The 20438-nt window shown below is 45.8% G+C and overlaps 1 protein-coding gene across 2 annotated transcripts in view; it reads right to left on the bottom strand.

The window, feature by feature from the left end:
- Positions 1-20438, bottom strand: part of CRADD (CASP2 and RIPK1 domain containing adaptor with death domain) — a 367228-nt gene that overhangs the window by 133009 nt on the left and 213781 nt on the right. Inside the window, exon 5 of one of the 2 annotated variants that reach the window (XR_010114890.1) lies at positions 19424-19582. Coding sequence is in view for 1 of the 2 variants with exons in the window: in XM_055237591.1 (XP_055093566.1) it covers positions 9426-9493 (68 nt within the window). In the remaining variant the exon portion in view is untranslated. Of the gene's footprint in view, positions 1-8703; positions 9494-19423; positions 19583-20438 lie in introns of those variants that run through there. The other variant, XM_055237591.1, reaches the window with a different exon arrangement.

Genomic DNA, 20438 nt, shown 5'->3' with positions numbered 1-20438 from the left:
GTTCCTTTGGAGGAGGAGAGGTGCTCTGCTTTTTAGAGTTTCCAGTTTTTCTGCTCTGTTTTTTCCCCATCTTTGTGGTTTTATCTACTTTTGGTCTTTGATGATGGTGATGTACAGACGGGTTTTTGGTGTGGATGTCCTTTCTGTTTGTTAGTTTTCCTTCTACCAGACAGGACCCTCAGCTGCAGGTCTGTTGGAGTTTACTAGAGGTCCACTCCAGACCCTGTTTGGCTGGGTGTCAGCAGCGGTGGCTGCAGAACAGCGGATTTTCGTGAGACCACAAATTCAGCTGTCTGATAGTTCCTCTGGAAGTTTTGTCTCAGAAGAGTACCCGGCAGAGTGAGGTGTCGGTCTGTCCCTACAGGGGGGGTGCCTCCCAGTTAGGCTGCTCAGGAGTGAGGGACCCACTTTAGGAGGCAGTCTGTCCATTCTCAGAGTTCTCAGATCTCCAGCTGTGTGCTGGGAGAACCACTACTCTCTTCAAAGCTGTCAGTCAGACAGGGACATTTAAGTCTGTGGAGGTTCCTGCTGAGTTTTTGTTTGTCTGTGCCCTGCCCCCAGAGGTGGAGCCTACAGAGGCAGGCAGGCCTCCTTGAGCTGTGGTGGGCTCCACCCAGTTCGAGCTTCCTGGCTGCTTTGTTTACCTAAGCAAGCCTGGGCAATGGCGGGCACCCCTCCCCCAGCCTCGCTGCCGCCTTGCAGTTTGATTTCAGACTGCTGTGCTAGCAATCAGCCAGACTCCATGGGCATAGGACCCTCCAAGCCAGGTGTGGGACACAATCTCCTAGTGTGCCGTTTTCCAGGCCCGTTGGAAAAGCGCAGTATTAGGATGGGACTGACCCGATATTCCAGGTGCCGTCTGTTACCCCTTTCTTTGACTAGGAAAGGGAACTCCCTGACCCCTTGCACTTCCCGAGTGAGGCAATGCCTCGCCCTGCTTTGGCTCGTGCACAGTGCGCTTCACCGACTGTCCTGCACCCACTGTTTGGCACTCCCTAGCGAGATGAAACCAGTACCTCAAACAGAAATGCAGAAATCACCCGTCTTCTGTGTTGCTCAGGCTGGGAGCTGTAGACCGCAGCTGTTCCTATTCGGCCATCTTGGCTCCATCCCCCTAAGCCTAAAAGTTTTTAATAAGCTTTCACTCCTGCTCTAAAACTTGCCCTGGTCTCTCCCTTTGCCTTATGCCCCTTGGTCAAATTCTGTCTTCTGAAGGGGCAAGAATTGAGGTTGCTATAGACCGTACAGATTCACCACCACTAACATGAACAGAGCAGAGGCAGAACCAGCCTCTTCTGCTGCACCCTCCCAAGGACAATGTTGATGGCCCATCAGGCTCATATCATTTCTTGGAAATAACTGAACACTAACAATGATAGGAATAATAATAGCACTAATACTTAGTGTTCTCTATGTGACAGGCATGTCCTAACTGCTTTATGCTTATAAACTTATGTTGATGGCAAAACCAAATTCTGCCAAAATATATTTAAAGAAGTTTATTCCAAGCCTATGTGAGTACCTTCATCCCAGGTTGCACAATCTCAAGAGGAACTGAGAAAGGAAGCCTAAGCCAGTCAGGTTACAGTTTGGTTTTAGACATTTCAGGGAGACAGGAATTGCAGTTAAAATCATAAATCAATATGTGGAGGGTATACGTTGGATTGGCCCAAAAAGTGTGACATCACAAAGCTTGATTTAAATCCTTGAAACCAGTAGAAAGGAAAGCCTGAATTAAGATAAGGAGGTTGTGGAGACCAAGGTTCTTATGTAGATGAACTTTATAGGTGGCAACCCTCAGAGAGAATAGATGGTGAATGTCTCTTCTCAGACTTTAAAGGTGTCAGACTCTCAGTTAACCAGGGAAAGACCTAGAAGGGGAAAGTCCTGGATACATTTATGGAGATTCTCTACAGATGCAAAATTTCCCCACAAAAGATGGCTTTGCAAAGTCATTTCAATCTGTTGGCCCTGTGGCAGCCATTTCAAAATATGTTAAAGAAATATATTTTTGGGGTAAAATATTTTGGTTTCCTTCAGGGTATGCTATCTGTCATGTGATGCTATATCTGAGTCAGGTTGTAAAGTAAGCCACATTATATAAGATTAATAAAACTCAGCCAGGTGTGGGGGCTTACACCTGTAATCCCAACACTTTGGGTGGCCAAGGCAGGAGGTCACTTGAGCCCAGGAGTTTGAGACCGGCCTGGGCAATATAGTGAGACTCTATCACAATAAAAAAAAAGTTACAATTTTTAAAAAATGGCTAATAAAGCCCATCTAATGAGATTTTATGGTTTCTAAGGTGTGACTCTCCAGGCCCCTTAGATAGGAATTTGGGCAAGAGAAAAAAAAAGTCAGAGTTAAGTTCTCACTCATTAAATCTATTTTTTTTTTCTTTTAGAGACAGAGTCCTTCTCTGTCACCCAGTCTGGAGTGCAGTGGTACAATCACAGCTCACTGCAGCCTTGACCTCCCAAGCTCAAGCAATCCTCCTGCCTCAGCCTCCCAAGTAGCTGGACTATAGGTGGCACCACCCATGCCTGGCTAATTTTTTTATGTGTGTGTGGAGGTGGGGGTCTCACTATGTTGCCCATGCTGGTCTCAAACTCCTGGGCACAAGTGATCCTTCCACCTTGGCCTCCCAAAGTGCTGGGATTACAGGCATGAGCCACTGCACCCAGCCTTCATTAAATCCTTGCAGCATCTCCATGAGCTAAGTCCTATTTTTATTACCACTTTTCACACAGTGAAACAGATGCAGAGAGATTCAGTAACTTACCCAAGGCCACACAGCTTGTGAGCGATGGAGCTGGGATTTGAACCCAGCAGTCTGACTGGAGGGTTGGGGATGATCCCTGGGCTGGGAGAGAGGCATCCCCGAGACAAATCTCTGCCCCAACACTCACTAATCAATTGACTTTTAGACAACAACTTAACTTTTTGCAGTCCTAATTTCTCCATCTCTTGACTTAGGGCATTGCTGTAATAATATGAATAATATTATACCTACAACATGAGATAGTTGTGATACTGGTGGGCTGGGAGAGGTCCCCAAACAATGGTGGGACCTCGACCCTAGCCAGTGTCCAGGCCCTTGGCACTTTCATGAGAAGGAATTCAAGGAGGAGCTGAACAACAGTGAAAGTATGGAGATTTGTTTATTTTTATTTTTGAGACAGAGTCTCACTCTGTTGCCCAGGCTGGAGTGCAGTGGCTTGATCTCAGCCTCGACCTCCCAGGCTCAAGTGATCCTCCCACCTCAACCCACTGTGTAGCTGGGACTACAGGTGTTCACCACCACGCCCAGCTAATTTTTGAATTTTGTGTGTGTGTGTGTGTGTGTGTGTGTGTGTGTGTGTGTGTAGATGGGGTTTCTCCATGTTGCCAGGCTGGTCTCAAACTCCTGGACTCAAGCAATCCTCCTGCCTCAGCCTCCCAAAGTGCTTGGATTACAGGCATGTGCCACTGCGCCCAGCTAGACACACAGCTTGATTGCAAAGCAAAACTACACACTCAAGACAAGAGAGTGCTGGCGTACTCAAAAGAGCCACATGGAACTTGTGATTAAAGAAATCATTATTGATTTCTTTAGCCAAGGGGTGGAATATTCATAAAGATTCCTGGAAAAAGGTGAGGATTTCTTGGAACTGTAGTGCCACCCATTTTTACACCAAATATGGGTGTTCCTGGAAATGTCATGGCGCTGGTGAGTGAGGGTATAATGAGGTCTTGGGAGAAACCTAGGTCAAATGCAGCACTATGTTGGGTCCAGTTGGTCTTAGCCAGCTTGGCCCACACCCTGGTTTTTCAGGGTCTTATCAGCCCCTAGCTTCTGTAGTTATTTCAAGAGTTTCCTTTTTGCAAGGCATGTGAAAATGCTGCCTGGAATTTTCTATTCTCCTGTGACCACGCTGAATTTTTCCTGACTCAGTTGTTGAGGATCAATTCAGATCATGCATATAAATTACTTTCTGTCTGATGACCCAGAGTAGATGCTCCATAAATGTTTTTGTTGCAATGATGATGTTCCAAATCGACAGCCTAGATATCTCCAGGTACCTGGAATGAGGTCTTAGCATGGTGAGACATTTAGTGTGTCTCTTCTGATCCTCACTGGAGTTTATGGGGAGACCTACTCCCCAGCCCAGGTAGCCAAAGGCAGCCCCTTTATAATATTATAGAATCTAACTGGGGTCCACTTCCCCAGTGCGGTAAGATAAGATATCTACACCGAGGTTTGCAGTGGGAGAAAGGAAGGTGTTTATTTGCAAGGCACCATGCAAGGAGAACCAGGCAACTAATGCTCAAGTCCCCACCTCCCTGATGGCTTGCAGGTAAGGGTTTTTAAAGGCAGGGGTAAGTTTCAGGAAAGCAGAAGTTACAGTCAAAATCATAAATCAATACCCAGGTTACATACTGGTTTGGGCCTAAAAGGGCAGTATATCTTGAAGCAGAAGGCTTACAGATCATAAGTAGATTCAAAGCTTTTCTGATTTGCAACTGGTTAAGAAGAAAGAGAAGCTTTTTAAAAAAATTTGGGGCCAGCAGAAATAAAGGTTAGCGCTACCTCTTTGGGTGTGACTTTCCCTAGGCCCTTCAGGAAGACATTTAGAACAAAGTACAGTGATCAGAGTTCAGTTCCTAGTTCCTCCTTATCTGAGATCTATATGTAGGGGGGATGGGTTTGGTGAGAGTCCAGGTTTCTGAAAAACAACTCAGAGACGCATGTTAAGATGCTATCTTTAGTTTCTATAGGGAACCAAACATCCTGTGACTCTGGCTTCCTTGGCTATTGTTTTAGGCTACTTTTTTTTTTTTTTTTTTTTTTAAGCCAGAGTCTTGCTCTGTCGCCCAGGCTGGAGTGCAGTGGCGCCATCTCAACTCACTGCAACCTCCGCCTCCCAGGCTCAAGCAATTCTCCTGCCTCAGCCTCCCAAGTAGCTGGGATTACAGGCATGCATCAACACGCCTGGCTAATTTTTGTGTTTTTAGTAGAGACAAGGTTTCACCATATTGGCCAGGCTGGTCTCAAACTCCTGACCTCAAGTGATCCACCCACCTCAGCCTCCCAAAGTGCTGGGATTACAGGCGTGAGCCACCGTGCCCAGCCTGTTTTAGGCTACTATTACCTTCTTGCTTATCAAGTTGCTTATCTGGACTAGGGTCTTAGCATGGGGCTAAGCTCCTCAGGGCTAGCTAGGTGCCTGGAATTTCCCTTAAAGGGACTCAAGGTTTTCCTTTATTTCCACGCTTGACCCTCTCCCACCAGTGCATCCCCTACAGGCCCCTAAGAAAAGGGTCCCTGCTTGTCTCATCTTTTCAATTCTGCAGCATCCATGGTGATGGCAGGTCCAACTACTAAAGTCCCCTCCTTGGGAGGCCTCCTCTCTTACCGCACCTACCCCCAGCCTACATAGGTTTCTCCCTTTGGGTTAAGCCAACCTGACCTCCCATCTGTGGGGATGGGAATAAGGGTGTTTATAATTCAAGGAACATCAATTGTCTGCACACAGGCCTACAATGACTCTCCTCCTCAAACACATTGACCCTGAGGTGAAAGAAGCTGTTGAAGGGTTTTCTGAATCATCCACAACAAAAAAATTTCAAAGAATGGTGGCAACCAAATCCATTTTGTTGTTTAGATCCCAATTTTTCAAAAATCCTCAATCCATGAATGACAGCAACCTGTGGGGGAAGGGGGGTGGAGGTGGGAGGAGCAGGGAGGGCCCTTAGGTCCTGGAGTTGGACACAGCCTTAGATGTGGCTTCACCCTGTCAAAGAGCAAAATTTTCACACATTGAATTTAAAGATCCAGTTGGTTTTTATTATCGATTTGTGAATCAGGCAGCATCTTGTCTATAAAACAGAAAAGGTGCTCTGAAGAGCCGAGCAGATGGATGGGCAGAAAAGCCTGGGGATAGCAAGATCAAGAAACAAGAAGTGGCTTGGTCATTTCAAAGTTACTTTCCTTATAGGGTTTATACAGAGGGGACTTCCCTTTCATGCCTGTGCAGGTGGATGGGGACCATTTTGATACAGGAGCTAGAAAGAAATTAGGCAGTTAGTGAGGGTAAGAGAGTCCTCAGCAAGGTTACCCTTTTAATAAAAAGCAGCCCCCAAATCATTTCTTTTCTAACAAAGAGTGGCCTGAAAATTTGAGCTGCAAACATAGATAAGCAAACTGGAAGCTTGCATGGATGAATGCTGGCAGCTATGCCAATAGGAAAAGGCTACCTGGGGGCCAGGCATGTTCAACATGGAGGCTCCATCTTCCCTTTTCTTTGTCACCACGTGTACAGTAAAGGAACAGGCAATATGGCGCCAGCCAGGTAGAGAACCCATCTGCATAATAAAAGATTAGAGTGGGGTGGCCATCTTCTTCTCACGTTATGTAAATGACGCACCTGGTCCAACCAACCTTTGGGGCCTATGTAAATCAGACACTCCCTCCTCAAGATCATCTACAAAACCCTGTGCATTTCACCATGGAACCGGAAGACCCACTCGAGAATCCCCCTCTCTGCAGGAGCGAGACCTATTCTCTTTCTTTTGCCTGTTAAACTCACTCTGTGTGTGTCCGTGTCCTCGAATTTCTTTGGCATGAGGCAGTGAACCTCAGGTATCACCCCAGACGAATGACACCACTTCACTTTCTATTGGTTGCTGTAAATCTCCTGATTTTTGGAAAACTGGCCCGTTTTAAAGTTCAGTTTGAGCACATGTCAGGTAGCACAAGTGACACTATTCTGGTTTGCTCTGGTCTGTTGAAGCCCGGTGGAAGGACTCTGTCCAAAGCAATGGCCTCCTGTAAATTTTATTTAACAACCTGAGCCCAGGTTGGCTCATTACCAGATAATGGTACCGTGATTAGAGGGTCATTTCTCCCTGGTGGTCACTGTGCATTTTACCAGACAGAACAAAGAGCAGCAGATCCAGGAATGGTGGTTAGCCAACTCAACAGCATTTCCCAGGGAGATGGCTCTCCGTGTAACAGTCATAATTTATCAAACATTTTTGGTCCTTCAGAAACATTCCTGTTTTCTTCTCTCTCCTCAGCACTTCCTGTTTCTCTTTCATTTGGAACTTTTTCTCCTTCGCTATGCCCATCTCCTTTTCTTCCTGGTATTTCTCTCGCTTTCCCTCTTCATTGCTAATCTCCTTCTTCTTCTCTTAACTGGTATCGTCTTTCATATGTATTGAATATGTGTCAGTGTTCCCTGTTATCAATTTAACAACAAGATCAATTTATACCCCAAATGGAGTGAACAGATTGAACAAAACACCTGATGCCCATTAAATCTGAATTTCAGATAAATAATAACAATATTTGGAATACACTTACACAAAAAAAATTATTGCTTACCTGAAATTTAAATTTAACTGGGCATCCTGTATTGTATTCTCACAGCCCTGCCTCCACCTATAGCTCAGTGTGGGCTTCAAATCATGTTTGTCCTGAGAATCGGTGGCTCTTGCAAATAAAACCAGGTCCCATGAATTCTCTATAATAAACCTGGTAACTGTCTTACACTTTTTTTTTGAGGCAGGGTCTTGCTGTAAACACAGGCTGGAGTGCAGTGGCACTATCATGGCTCACTGCAGCCTCAGTCTCCTGGGCTCAAGGAATCCTCCCACACAGCCTCCCAAGTAGCTGGGATTATAGGTGTACACCACCACACCTGGCTAATTTTTAGATTTTTTGTAGAGGTGAGGTTTCGTCATGTTGCCCAGGCTGGTCTTGAACTTTTGGGCTCAAGCAGTCCTCTCAGTTTGGCCTCCTAAAGTGCTGGGATTACAGGAGTGAGCCACCACGTCCAGCAGTCTCTTACAATTTAAAAAATGTGATTAATCAACATTTCCTGAACACTCCAAATTGCGGAGAGTTTTTGGTCTCTTGCTTTTATGTGACACCTACATCTTCCAGGAGCTTGTTTTTAAAGGCAGCTGGCCTTCTTAGGGCACTCTTAAGCCCTGCCATCACTGTGCCATCCCAGAAATTGGAGAAAGCTTGGGATGCAGAGATTCCCAGGGTGGCTGAATTCCAACTGTAATGTCAGGCCCCTGTGAGGGAAGTTAAGGGAAAGTTAATTCTGCGGGAAGTGGGGAGGGGAGGAGTAGAAATTATAAGCTTTTCTTTCAATATGACATCTTTGCCTTGTATTTCCTGTATCTTAGGAATGACCGAAGGATTGGGGAAGAAAATACTCCCCCTGCTGATGCTCCTTTGGTTCTACTTGGGAGTGACGCTCACAAGAGGAGGGACTGCAATAAACGTTCCCCAGATGATGCAGAGGTCTCTCTCTGCTGACAGTTAATACCTTGCCTCCAAGCCTGAATCGCCTTCCTGTTTGCGGGGTGTCTGAACAAACACAGCAAGATGTGCAGGTCACTGAGTTAGAAGAAGTCGGCAGGGCCTAAGTCCTTCTGCAAGGTGTGACTCTCTCCCTCCATACTGAGAACATTTTGAAGTGACTTCAGAGGCTGCAGGGCTTGGGAAGTCCCATGAGAACCGCTCCCCTTTCCCAGGGTACTGACATGGCCTGTAGCCAGGCATTGCTGTTTCTCAGCAGCCTGATCCAGGCCAGGCTTTCTGCTCTCCCTGCTGGAGGACCGCCATCCTTACTGAATGTATTTCCAAGAAAGCAGTTGACAGGCTTGGCTGTGCTATTTCTGGAAATGTTCAATAGGCCACCTTCTGGCAGGGACCGCTGCTGACGGATGGGTCTGAAGGGGAGACCAAGTGCTCAGCGCCATCTCGGCCCCGGCCTATTCCCAGGTGTCTCTGAGCAACAGCCGTCCCCAAATACCATGGGCTGTCAGCTGGCGGGGGCTGTGGGCCTCTGTGGAACTTGCTTCCTCCCTGGCAGGGAGGCTGCCAGCAGGCCTGCTGCTAAATGAAGACAGGCGCCCTGTGACTATAAATTATCAAACACATCAGCTCCGGGTGATGCACCGCATGTCCCGCAGTCAGTTCTGCAGGGGACACTTGGCCACTGCCAAAGGGCATTCTAGACAGCGGCTTTAATTCTTGTGGCAGCCACAGGAGAGAGGCCAAGCCTGTTGCTGGGCAGAGGAGCTCTTGGCAACTCCCAGAGGTTGCAATTGCTCTGGACTGCTGAGCTCTGTATAGACAGGGCTTCTCACCCTCTGCACTATCGACGTTTTGGACAACATACTTCTTTGTTAGGGGCCATCTGAGCATCGTAGGTTTAGCAGCATCCCTGGTATCTACTCACTAGATGCCAACATTATCCCCTGCCCCCCGCCCACCCACACACATACACGGAATTGTGACGACCAAAAACGCCTCCAGACATTGTCAAATGTCCCCTGGAAGGCAAAATCGCGCTTGGTTGAGAACCACTGGTGTAGAGGAAAGAGGATAGGGTCTGGGGTGATGGCAGAGAGAGGAAGATGCCAGTTCAGAATCTCCTGGTGAGCTGTGAAGCCAGGCAAGTAACAGAATCCTTTGGCCTCAGTTTCCTCATCTCTAAAATGGGAAGAAAGAGAAGGTCAAATCAACGGATATGGCGATCAGCTGAGCTAATGTGTGTGATGCACTTTGAGAGGTATTTAAGCTCTAGGTCAAACAACGCAGGAATAGATGATCTGGTGCTTAATCTTTTTTTTTCTTTTTTGAGATGGAGTCTTGCTCTGTCACCCAGGCTGGAGTGCAGTGGTGCGGTTCACTGCTACCTCTGTCTCCCAGGTTCAAGTGATTCTCCTGCCTCAGCTTCCAGAGTAGCTCAGATTACACGACATGCTACCGTGCCCGGCTAATTTTTGTATTTTTAGTAGAGACAGGATTTCATCATGTTGGCCAGGCTGGTCTTCAACACCTGACCTCAGGTGATCGGCCCATCTCAGCCTCCCAAAGTGTTGGGATTACAGGCATGAGCCACTGTGCCCAGCCTAGTGCTTAAATTTAAAGAACATGGCTCCCTTTGAAGAATTTAGCCAAGTATTTATAAAACTCCCCATGACTCTTAAATTAAAACAAACAAATGCTTTAGAAAGCTTTTCTCTTTATTTTTTTTCTTCTGATTTCTAACAAGAATAAGTATGCTGTGTCTGCCTGAGGTTAATGTACATGATTTCCCCTAGTCTTCCTTGAAAGAGGCTTCAAATTGTTGGTTTTTTTTTAAATCAACACCCTAGGAATTGTGTCCGTCCAATGAACAAACAGAAAGTAATGAGGGAAAGGAATGCCCCTCTATTTTATTCACAAAATTAGCCTCCTTTTCTTTATAGTTAGTAACAAAAACTGGTAAGGAACCACCACAGCCCTATAGAAAGACACTGTTGCTTTAAATGAGCTTTGCTGTTATATAATTCTCTGGCTGATTTCACCCTTCCAGCTTTCAAGGAACTGTAAAATCTCTAAAGGCTAATATTTCTCCTGTTCACACTGGCAGAAAAACACAAAGGAAACTGGTAACCTGAGCTCCCTGGAAGGTAAAAAAGGAAGAGCTGAGTCCTGGAGGACAGGGCTGCATGTGTCCCTTCCCGTCTTGGGGACCTTGTCAAGCACCAGGCGGCTGCAGCCCTTCTTTACAGCACAGGCTGTGTTCTTTCGGAAGAGCCAAGGCCACATTTGCTTTGGGAAACAGGACACTGTGATTAATCAAAGAAAACAAAAACAGCTTCGTTTTCCATAATGGGCCCATCGGAAGGCTTTTCTAGGAAAAATCTTGATCAAGCTGTTCCTTCTATTTCCCTAGTGGCCAACAGGGCTGGAGGGGGAGCACGGGGGAGCGGATGGGGTGAGCAAGAAAGTATCCATCAAAGTTTATTCCCAAATGATCCCTTCCAGAAAAAAGGCTTCATTATGTTCACTTGCCCAAAGCACTGAGAGCACCCACCAGCTAACAGCAAGGGCCCCCTTTCTAAGGCCAGGCATCACTGTCCCGGTACCCAAGGTGCCCACCCACTCCTACTAGATCATTCCAGTCAGACAAGGTTCCTTGAAGGGAGATTAGGGGAGTGACACTCTGAACTAAACAAAGGAACAAAGAAGGGTCAGAAAAGTCAGGCAGACTCGGCACTGTGGTAAAACACACTCACATGCTTACGTCACAGTTGCCATCACAACGTAATTCTTACACTGGTACAGACAGGCACAGGGCTGGGATTGGGGTAAGATCAGTGGGGGGGCACTGCCTGTGGTGCAAAATTTAAGGGCACCAAATAAATGCAATAATCAAGTAATATTTTAATGCAATATTTTTAAGTGAAAATTGATGTCAAAAGTCCAGGATGAACAAAATATCAAAATATTGAAGTTTAAAATCAAGATCCAGTTTCACAGACATTGGGTGTCCCTGCCGATCAGCACACACTTGACTTTGGCTTTGCAGGGCCTCCTTGAAGGAGATCGGTAAAGCAGGGTGAGCAAAGAAGCCCTGGATTTGGAGACAGAAGAGCAGGGGGCCTTGTGCATGACGTATATCTCCAGCCTCTCTGAGCTCTGTTCTCCTTTGCAAAGCGGGCTTAATACTCACCCGTCTACCTCACAGGGTTTGTTGGGACCAAATGAGATCTTGTTCATGGGAGCATTTGATAAACCATAATCTATGACATCCTTGAAATGGATAACAGAAAGTATAACCATAATACTGGTAATTACAGTAGTGGGTAAAACAGGATATTCTTGGAAAGGGAAGGGGAGAAGTGGCAGAAGAGAGGACAAGGAGGTCAGGAGGAGTAAGGGACAGGCAGTGTGGTGGGAAGTGTGAGGAGCCCAGATTCTGAAATCTGACCTGCATTCAAGTCTAAGCTCAGCTATGACAGCTTACTGAACCTCAGCCTATTCTCCAACCTCTCTGAGCCTCAGTTTTCTCAGTCTTAAAATGGGGATAATAATAGATTGACCACGAAGTAATATGTGCATAGCACCTAGTGTGGTCTGCAAACAGCTGAGTGTTAACCCCTTCCATCACACACACACATAAGTGTGTACATGCACACCTCCCTGCATACCCCAGTCCCCATCCCAGAGTAACCAAAAAGAGTCAAACTCTGTAAAATATTTGAAGAGATTTATTCCCTTTTTTTTTTTTTGACACGGAGTGTCCCTCTGTTACCCAGGCTGGAGTGCAGTGACACAATCTTGGCTCACTGCAACCTCTGCCTCCAGGGTTCAAGTGATTCTTGTGCTTCAGCCTCTCAAGTAGCTGGGATTACAGGCGTGTGCCACCATGCCCGGCTAATTTTTGTGTTTTTAGTAGAGATGGGGTTGCCGTGTTGGCCAGGCTGGTCTCGAACTCCTGGCCTCAAGCAATCTGCCTGTCTCAGCCTCCCAAAGTGCTGGGATTACAGGCATGAGCCACCACACACGCCATTGAAAAGATTTATTCTGAGCCAAATATGAGAGGGGCCTGTGACGCAGCCCTCAGGAGATCCTGAGAACATGTGCCCAGGGTCGTCAGGCTGTAGCTTGGTTTTATACATTTTACAGAGACATGAGACTTCAATCAAATACATTTAAGAAATACATTGGGCTAGGCGCGGTGGCTCGTGCCTGTAATCCCAGCACTTTGGGAGGCCGAGGCAGATGGGTCACTTGAGGCCAGGAATTCGAGACCAGCCTGGCTAACAGGGCAAAACCCCGTCTCTACTAAGAATACCAAAAGATTAGTCAGGTGTGGCATGTGCCTGTAGTCCACATGAAAATCACAGGAGGTGGAGGCTGCATTGAGCCAAATAGTGCCACTGCACTCTAGCCTGGGTGACAGAGGGAGACTCTGTCTCAAAAAAAAACATTGGTTTGGTTCAGTAAGGTGGGACAACTGGAAGCAGGCTATAGGTAGATTTAAAAATTTTCTGGTTGAGAATTGGTTGCATTTACAGCAGGATGGCAGGGCCAGTCTCCACCCATGACTGAAACCCACAAGCCCCGCCCAGGGACCCAAGCTCTGGGCTCCTGCCCTTCCCCTCCAGATCTAACCTCCTTCCTGCAGGGACAGAGGTCCCAAACTGACTGCGGGAGCCCGTCTTATTGAGCTCAGTGTTTTTCATTTTTTAAAATTATTTGCCAACATTTAAAAATTGGGAGATTCTTACAAAAAAATCCCAATTTCTAGCCCATCTATTAAAATCCAAATTTCCAGCTTGTCTAGAAATATCTAAATGTTCAGCAATTGATAACAATAATTCCCATGTACTGAGAATATACTCAATGCTGAGCACAGTGCTCAATATTTTAGTTTTTTTCTCTTTAAAACTTCACAGCAATTCTGTACTCCCTCCCCCTTCTATAGACGATAAATCTGAGGCTCAGAAAACTTAAATAACCTGTCCAAAATACACACAGCTAATAAACAGCCTGGCTAGAGTTAAACCCAGGGGAATTTGACTATAATTCCATGCTTTCAAATTTGTGTACTTCCCACCATCCTGGAAGGTATGGACTAAACTATCGGTTTTCAAAAGTGTTGCAAGAAGGCTCGGAGGCACGCGCTGAGTATGTATGGGGTGAGGTGGAGGAAGCTGGCTCAGGCCCCAGGGCTCCTACTTTTGTTAGGGCAGGTTTTTTTTTAAAACCATTTTACATACTGGAGTTCCCTTCAAGTTGTCTTTTGGAAAAAGAATCTCACTGCTCAGAAACAAAACCAAATAAAGCCCCAAGCCCTGGTGATCTCCACTTTACCTTCTCTCCATGGTACCATGATTTCCTGGGCCAGCAGGAAAAGCTCCTTCTTCTCCCGTTCCCAATTTACTGACCATGTCTCTATGTTATGGCATCACTTCCGGGGCTATCTCTTTATGTTACGGCATCACCTCCAGTTGCGTCTTTGAGCAGCTGGGGCCTGATTGGGCTATGACTTACAACCCTCGCTTGGCCAAGTGTCCAGAGACTTGGGAGCCGTGGAGCCACGGCCCTTCCTCTGAGACCTGCTGGGGGTAGATGGGCCAACACCAGGTGGGAAGTGCTGCAGTGGAGGGCAAGGGTGAGGGGGTGAGGATGGCAGAGGCTAAAAGCCACTGAGCCTGGTAGAAAGGATGCCCCCTTTTATCTGTCATCATGAATTTCAGTCCTGTCATGATTGCCTATGAATTAAGTGTTTTCTTTAGGGCAACCTCAGAGGAATTACAGTGTGGTGAGAAGAGCACCTGGAGGAACCTGAGCTGGGCTCTGTCACTGCTTGGCATTGCATGAACTTGGTCCTATATAAAATGTGCATGGCATCTCTCTATGTACCTCACCCACTAGCCCTGGAGACATAGGGAGACTAAAAGGCATAAAGTGGTATGTTAATGAATGTCCTGTTTTAATTACTTGCATATGGTTTGACAAGCACAAACCAGGAGAAAGTGAGAGCTTCCAGATCCTCTTTGAAGACAGGACTACTGGAGCTAGCCTTGTCACATGATGTCAGCCTTGGCATCAACTGCCATCCATGTGCCGATGACTCCCAGTTCCACAACCCATCTGGATCTCTCTCCTGAGATTCTGACGGTGGTTCTTATGGAACAGCTCCCCTTGGCTGTACCCCACCACTCCTCCAGCAGCATTTCCAAAACAGAGCTCCTCACCACCTCTTTGAAACCTGCTCCTTCTGCAGGGTTCTGCGGTCCAGGAGCTGGTATCCTCAGCCATACAGCCCAGAAACCTGGAAGCCATTCTTGACTGCTTCCCTACCTCATTCCACACATCTGACAACAATCTCAAGATGTGGTTGGTTCAGTCTACCTCTTAAGGAGCTCTTGAATCTGTCTACTTCTCTCCAGCTCTAATGGATTGACTTGGACTAGACCACCCCCATCTCTGGCCTGGATGACAACAACTCCAGCTGCTGGGTCTCCTGCTACTGGTCTTGCCCTCCCCATCCCACACCCCACCACCCTGCCTTGCATGCTCCAAATCCCCAAACAGATCTTTCTGAAACACATATGCACAGAACGATGATCTTTCTAAAACACACATATAATCAACTTACCCTCATGCTTAAACCCTTGCAACAGTCAGTTGGGATAAAGCCCTAATGCTTTCACATGGTATAGAAGGTGAGCCCCCACCCATCTATCTGCCATCTCTATTTATTTTATTTTTTTTTTTTGAGATGGAGTCTCACTCTGTCGCCCAGGCTGGAGTGCAGTGGCATGATCTTGTCTCACTGCAAGCTCTGCCTCCGGGGTTCATGCCATTCTCCTGCCTCAGCCTCCCGAGTAGCTGAGACTACAGGCGCCCACCACCACGCCCGCTAATTTTTTTGTATTTTTAGTAGAGACAGGGTTTCACCGTGTTAGCCAGGATGGTCTTGATCTCCTGACCTCATGATCCACCTGCCTCGGCCTCCCAAAGTGCTGGGATTACAGGCATGAGCCACTGCGCCCGGCCTGCCATCTCTATTCTTAATACTCTGTCCAGGTTGAATCTCTTTCAGTTCCCCAAACACACCCCATTCTCTCATCCCTATTCCTTTGTGCATGTTTCTCTTTCCACTGAGAATATACTCCATTAACTCCCACTTATCCTTTGGGTCTCAGCTCAGGTGGTACTTTAACCTGGAAGCTTTTGCTGCCTTTCCAAGACTGAGTTAGGTACCCATCTACTGCATTTCCCTGGGCACCTTGCCCTGCCTTCATGTTATACAAGAAGTATACATGCCATAATTCCTCGTTGACTTGACTGTTTTTCCCATCCAGCTATAAACTCCATGAACGTTAACGTGTAATTCTGTTTTCATTTGTATCCCCTGTGCCTTAGTCACAACCAGGCATGTAGTATGTGCTCAATAAATTTTACTTTTGTGACTAAAGTGCTCAGGCCATCAAAAAGATGAGTTGCCTTTTAGTAGAAGCATTAAGAGGCACTACTAGGAAAGAGTGTGCTTGCTAAAGCAAGTATTTTAGTCAGATGTGCAAATCAAACTGTGCTTTAACAATACCAAGAACCAACTATTAACACCCTGGCAATCTGCTAACTTCTCTGCTTCCTAGAAGTCTACATATTTTGGAATTTGTTTGTAGAAGTTGTGAAACACAGTCTCCTTCTACGTATTTAAGAACTTTCTGAGTTTCGCTTAATTTCTTCTTGCCAGACGGACATGGCTTCAGATCCTTATTTTGCATCCTCTGTGTTGTGACCTTCCTTACTCTCCACTCATTAGTGGCCCTGGCATTGAGATCTCCTGCTGATGGCAATATCTGATAAAAGGCTGCCATTAAAAGCGTATCTGTGCCTGGTGTCAAGAGGTAGGAGAAGCTGAGACTTTGATTTTTCATTTTTAATCATTGTTTTGACCTCCCTTTTACCCCAAGGTTTCCAAATTCTGGGGCTTTGTGACCTTTGGATGATTGGTTAAGCTATTTTAATTATCGTGTTTCCCCACACATTTTATCTCATTTTCAAAAGAGATAAACTAGCAGATTCAAAATGCACTGAACGCCTATATCCTGACTGGTATTGCCTAGGTTTTCTTGTAGGATTTTAATGGTTTTAGGTCTAACATTTAAGTCTTTAATCCATCTTGAATTAATTTTTGTATAAGGTGTAAGGAAGGGATCCAGTTTCAGCTTTCTACATATGGCTAGCCAGTTTTCCCAGCACCATTTATTAAATAGGGACTCCTTTCCCCATTTCTTGTTTTTGTCAGGTTTGTCAAAGATCAGATAGTTGTAGATATGCGGCATCATTTCTGAGGGCTCTGTTCTGTTCCATTGATCTATGTCCCTGTTGTGGTACCAGTACCATGCTGTTTTGGTTACTGTAGCCTTGTAGTATAGTTTGAAGTCAGGTAGCGTGATGCCTCCAGCTTTGTTCTTTTGACTTTATGTCTAAAACACCAAAAGCAATGGCAACAAAAGCCAAAATTGACAAATGGGATCTCATCAAACTAAAGAGCTTCTGCACAGCAAAAGAAACTACCATCAGAGTGAACAGGCAACCTACAGAATGGGAGAAAATTTTTGCAACCTACTCATCTGACAAAGGGCTAATATCCAGAATCTACAATGAACTCAAACAAATTTACAAGAAAAAAACAAACAACCCCATCAAAAAGTGGGCAAAGGACATGAACAGACACTTCTCAAAAGAAGACATTTATGCAGCCAAAAAACACATGAAGAAATGCTCATCATCACTGGCCATCAGAGAAATGCAAATTAAAACCACAGTGAGATACCATCTCACACCAGTTAGAATGGCCATCATTAAAAAATCAGGAAACAACAGGTACTGGAGAGGATGTGGAGAAATAGGAACACTTTTACACTGTTGGTGGGACTGTAAACTAGTTCAACCATTGTGGAAGTCAGTGTGGCGATTCCTCAGGGATCTCGAACTAGAAATACCATTTGACCCAGCCATCCCATTACTGGGTATATACCCAAAGGACTATAAATCATGCTGCTATAAAGACACATGCACACGTATGTTTATTGCGGCACTATTCACAATAGCAAAGAGTTGGAACCAACCCAAAGGTCCAACAACGATAGACTGGATGAAGAAAATGTGGCACATATACACCATGGAATACTATGCAGCCATAAAAAATGATGAGTTCATGTCCTTTGTAGGGACATGGATGAAACTGGAAAACATCATTCTCAGTAAACTATCGCAAGGACAAAACACCAAACACCGCATGTTCTCAGTCATAGGTGGGAATTGAACAATGAGAACTCATGGACACAGGAAGGGGAACATCACACTCCGGGGACTGTTGTGGGGTTGGGGGAGCGGGGAGGGACAGCATTAGGAGATATACCTAATGCTAAATGAAGAGTTAATGGGTGCAGGAAATCAACATGGCACATGGATACATATGTAACAAACCTGCACATTGTGCACATGTACCCTAAAACCTAAAGTATAATTAAAAAAAAAAAAAAACCTTAAAAAAAAAAAAATGCACTGAACCCTCCCTGTGTTACACTACAGGAAGTGCAAAGATCTGGATTCAAGTCTTCACACTACTGTTTATAAGCTTATAACTGTGGGCAACCCACCTAACTTCCTTGAACTTCAGCTTTCTCTTCTGCAGAATCAGAATGGCACCAGCCTCCCACCTCACTCTCTGTCTTGCGCGTGGTAGGCAGTGAATAAATATTAGTGTCCTTCCCAAACAGTTCTGCTATTAATTATGCCCATGACCATATAATGGTCCCTTTGGAACCTCCGCAGATTGAAATGATTTTCTATGATAATAAATCTCCACTGTTAGCAAGGGCAGTTGCCAGACAGTCTCGATGGCCACACTCACCCATGCTGCTAAAGCTTTTACAGCTCTTATTAAATGATAGGATTGTTTGCTTTCATTCTGTCAAAGTAAGATCCACATACTCTGCTCATTCTTGTGGTCATGGGGAAGGGAAAACCTCATCCCACATAGAAGACTGAGTCACTGACCTCTCCCATTACTTGAACTGCCTATCTCCAGAATTCAGCTGGACTACCGTCAGGTGAAACAAACTCATGTGAGGAGGAGAAAGTGAAATGCCTACGGGTGGGGAGTTGATAAACTCTCAAGGCAGTGAAATGTAAGAAGCAAGAGGCAGGCTGGGTGCGGTGGCTCACACCCGTAATCCCAGCACTTTAGCAGGCCAAGGCAGACAGATCGCTTGAGCTCAAGAGTTTGAGACCAGCCTGGGCAACATGGCAAAACCCCGTTTCTACAAAAAATATAAAAATTAGCCAGGTTTTGTGGCATGCACCTGTAGTCCTAGCTATTCGGGAGACTGAGGTGGGAAGATCGAGCCCAGGAGGTGGAGGTTGCAGTGAGCTGAGATTATGTGACTGCGCTCCAGCCTGGGTGACAGAGCAAGATTCTGTCTCAAAAAAAAAAAAAAAAAAAAAAAAAAAAAAAAGCAGCAGCTAGAGGCATGGCCATCTTAGCTTGGCAGTTGTATATCTTGTAGATATAAAGACTGATTCCTTGCCTTTGCCCAGCACCTGGGATCCTACAGTGATCTTTATTTTATTTTACGTGAGGCAGAGTCTCACTCTGTCACCCAGGCTGGAGTGTAATGGCGTGATCTCGGCTCACTACAACCTCTGCCTCCTAGATTCAAGCGATTCTCCTGCCTCAGCCTCCCAAGTAGCTGGGATTACAGGCACATGCCATCATCCCCGACTAATTTTTGTATTTTTAGTAGAGACAGGGTTTTGCCATGTTGGCCAGGCTGGTCTCAAACTCCTGACCTCAAGTGATCCACCTGCCTCGGCCTTCCAAAGTGCTGAGATTACAGGTGTGAGCCACTGTGCCTGGCCCCTACAGAGATCTTTCATAGTTAGGATCTTCTTTCATCCTTACAACCATCCTGAGAGGGTGGCAAATTTCATTATACCCATTTTTCAAAAGAAGAAACTGAGGAGAATATACCCAGATCACACAAACTTAGTATGCAGAATGGAGCTGGGATTTCACTGGGGGCTTCCAGCTCCAAGAACTGTTCTTTCAATGACACTCACCTGCGTCTCACTCAGTTGGGGAAGAGGAAGGTTCCAATCAGCCTCAGAGGGAACACATACTCAACAACCCCTCCACAGTGCCACGGAGGAAAAAGCACCAGATTCGGGGGGGCACGAGGACCTAGGCTTCATTCCCTAGGGATGTCCGTTTCTTTATCTCTGCAAAGAACAGATCACAAAAAATGTTTCCAAGTTTCCTCCCATGTTTGTATTTCTTTAAGTGGATCTTTGGTTTAATGGATAACCCAAATACCTGTGACATAGAAGAAATGCCTAAAAGATAAATCTGGAGTTCACCACAAGTTCAGCAGCAATTATGGTGTCTTTGACCTGATGTGACCACTATGGCTGAATTTAAAAGTTGGGATTTTCAGTCATGGTTTCTTGGAAACAGGCCTCACCAAACTTCAATTAACCTTTCCACATCTCAGTTTCCTTATACGAAAAACAGGGAAGACAATACCTTCTGTACAGGAAAAAGGACTTGTCAGTCCCTTTCCCATGCCATTCCCACCTCTTCCTAGCACCCCTGCCCCCCAACCCAAGGGAAGAGGAGTTGCTAATCTGATTGAACAGAGTGTGGGACCAGAGATAGCAACTTGTAGTTAGTTAGTAGACAGAGATGCCATCCTTAGGAATGGTTCTCCTTCTCTCCCACTCTATGCATTTGGGTGGACAAGTGCACCCAGCCCCCTCTCTGATTCTCCACCTCCTCATACAAGTGACTAAGGAGATAAGTCATTTTATTTTCTCTGTCATTTTGTTGCAGAATTTTCTCCTTAGTTCAGCTAAAACCAGGTTCTTGTCACTCGACCAGGAAAGATTAGGCTCACGGACACATAGAAGGGTGAGGAGAGGAATTTACTGGGCAAAAAGGAAAAAGGGAAAATAATTATCTGCAAAGTGACAGAAAATCCTGCTAGCAGGATTCCCACCTCACAGATTGAATCCCAGGTCACCACACAGAAACAGGAGAGGCCAGGTTCCTCCTCGCTGCAAATTCCATGAACTTCCC

Source organism: Symphalangus syndactylus, chromosome 13 (genome assembly GCF_028878055.3).
Source record: "Symphalangus syndactylus isolate Jambi chromosome 13, NHGRI_mSymSyn1-v2.1_pri, whole genome shotgun sequence".
Taxonomy (NCBI): Eukaryota; Metazoa; Chordata; class Mammalia; order Primates; family Hylobatidae; genus Symphalangus; species Symphalangus syndactylus.
This window is presented reverse-complemented; position numbering and strand designations above follow the sequence as displayed.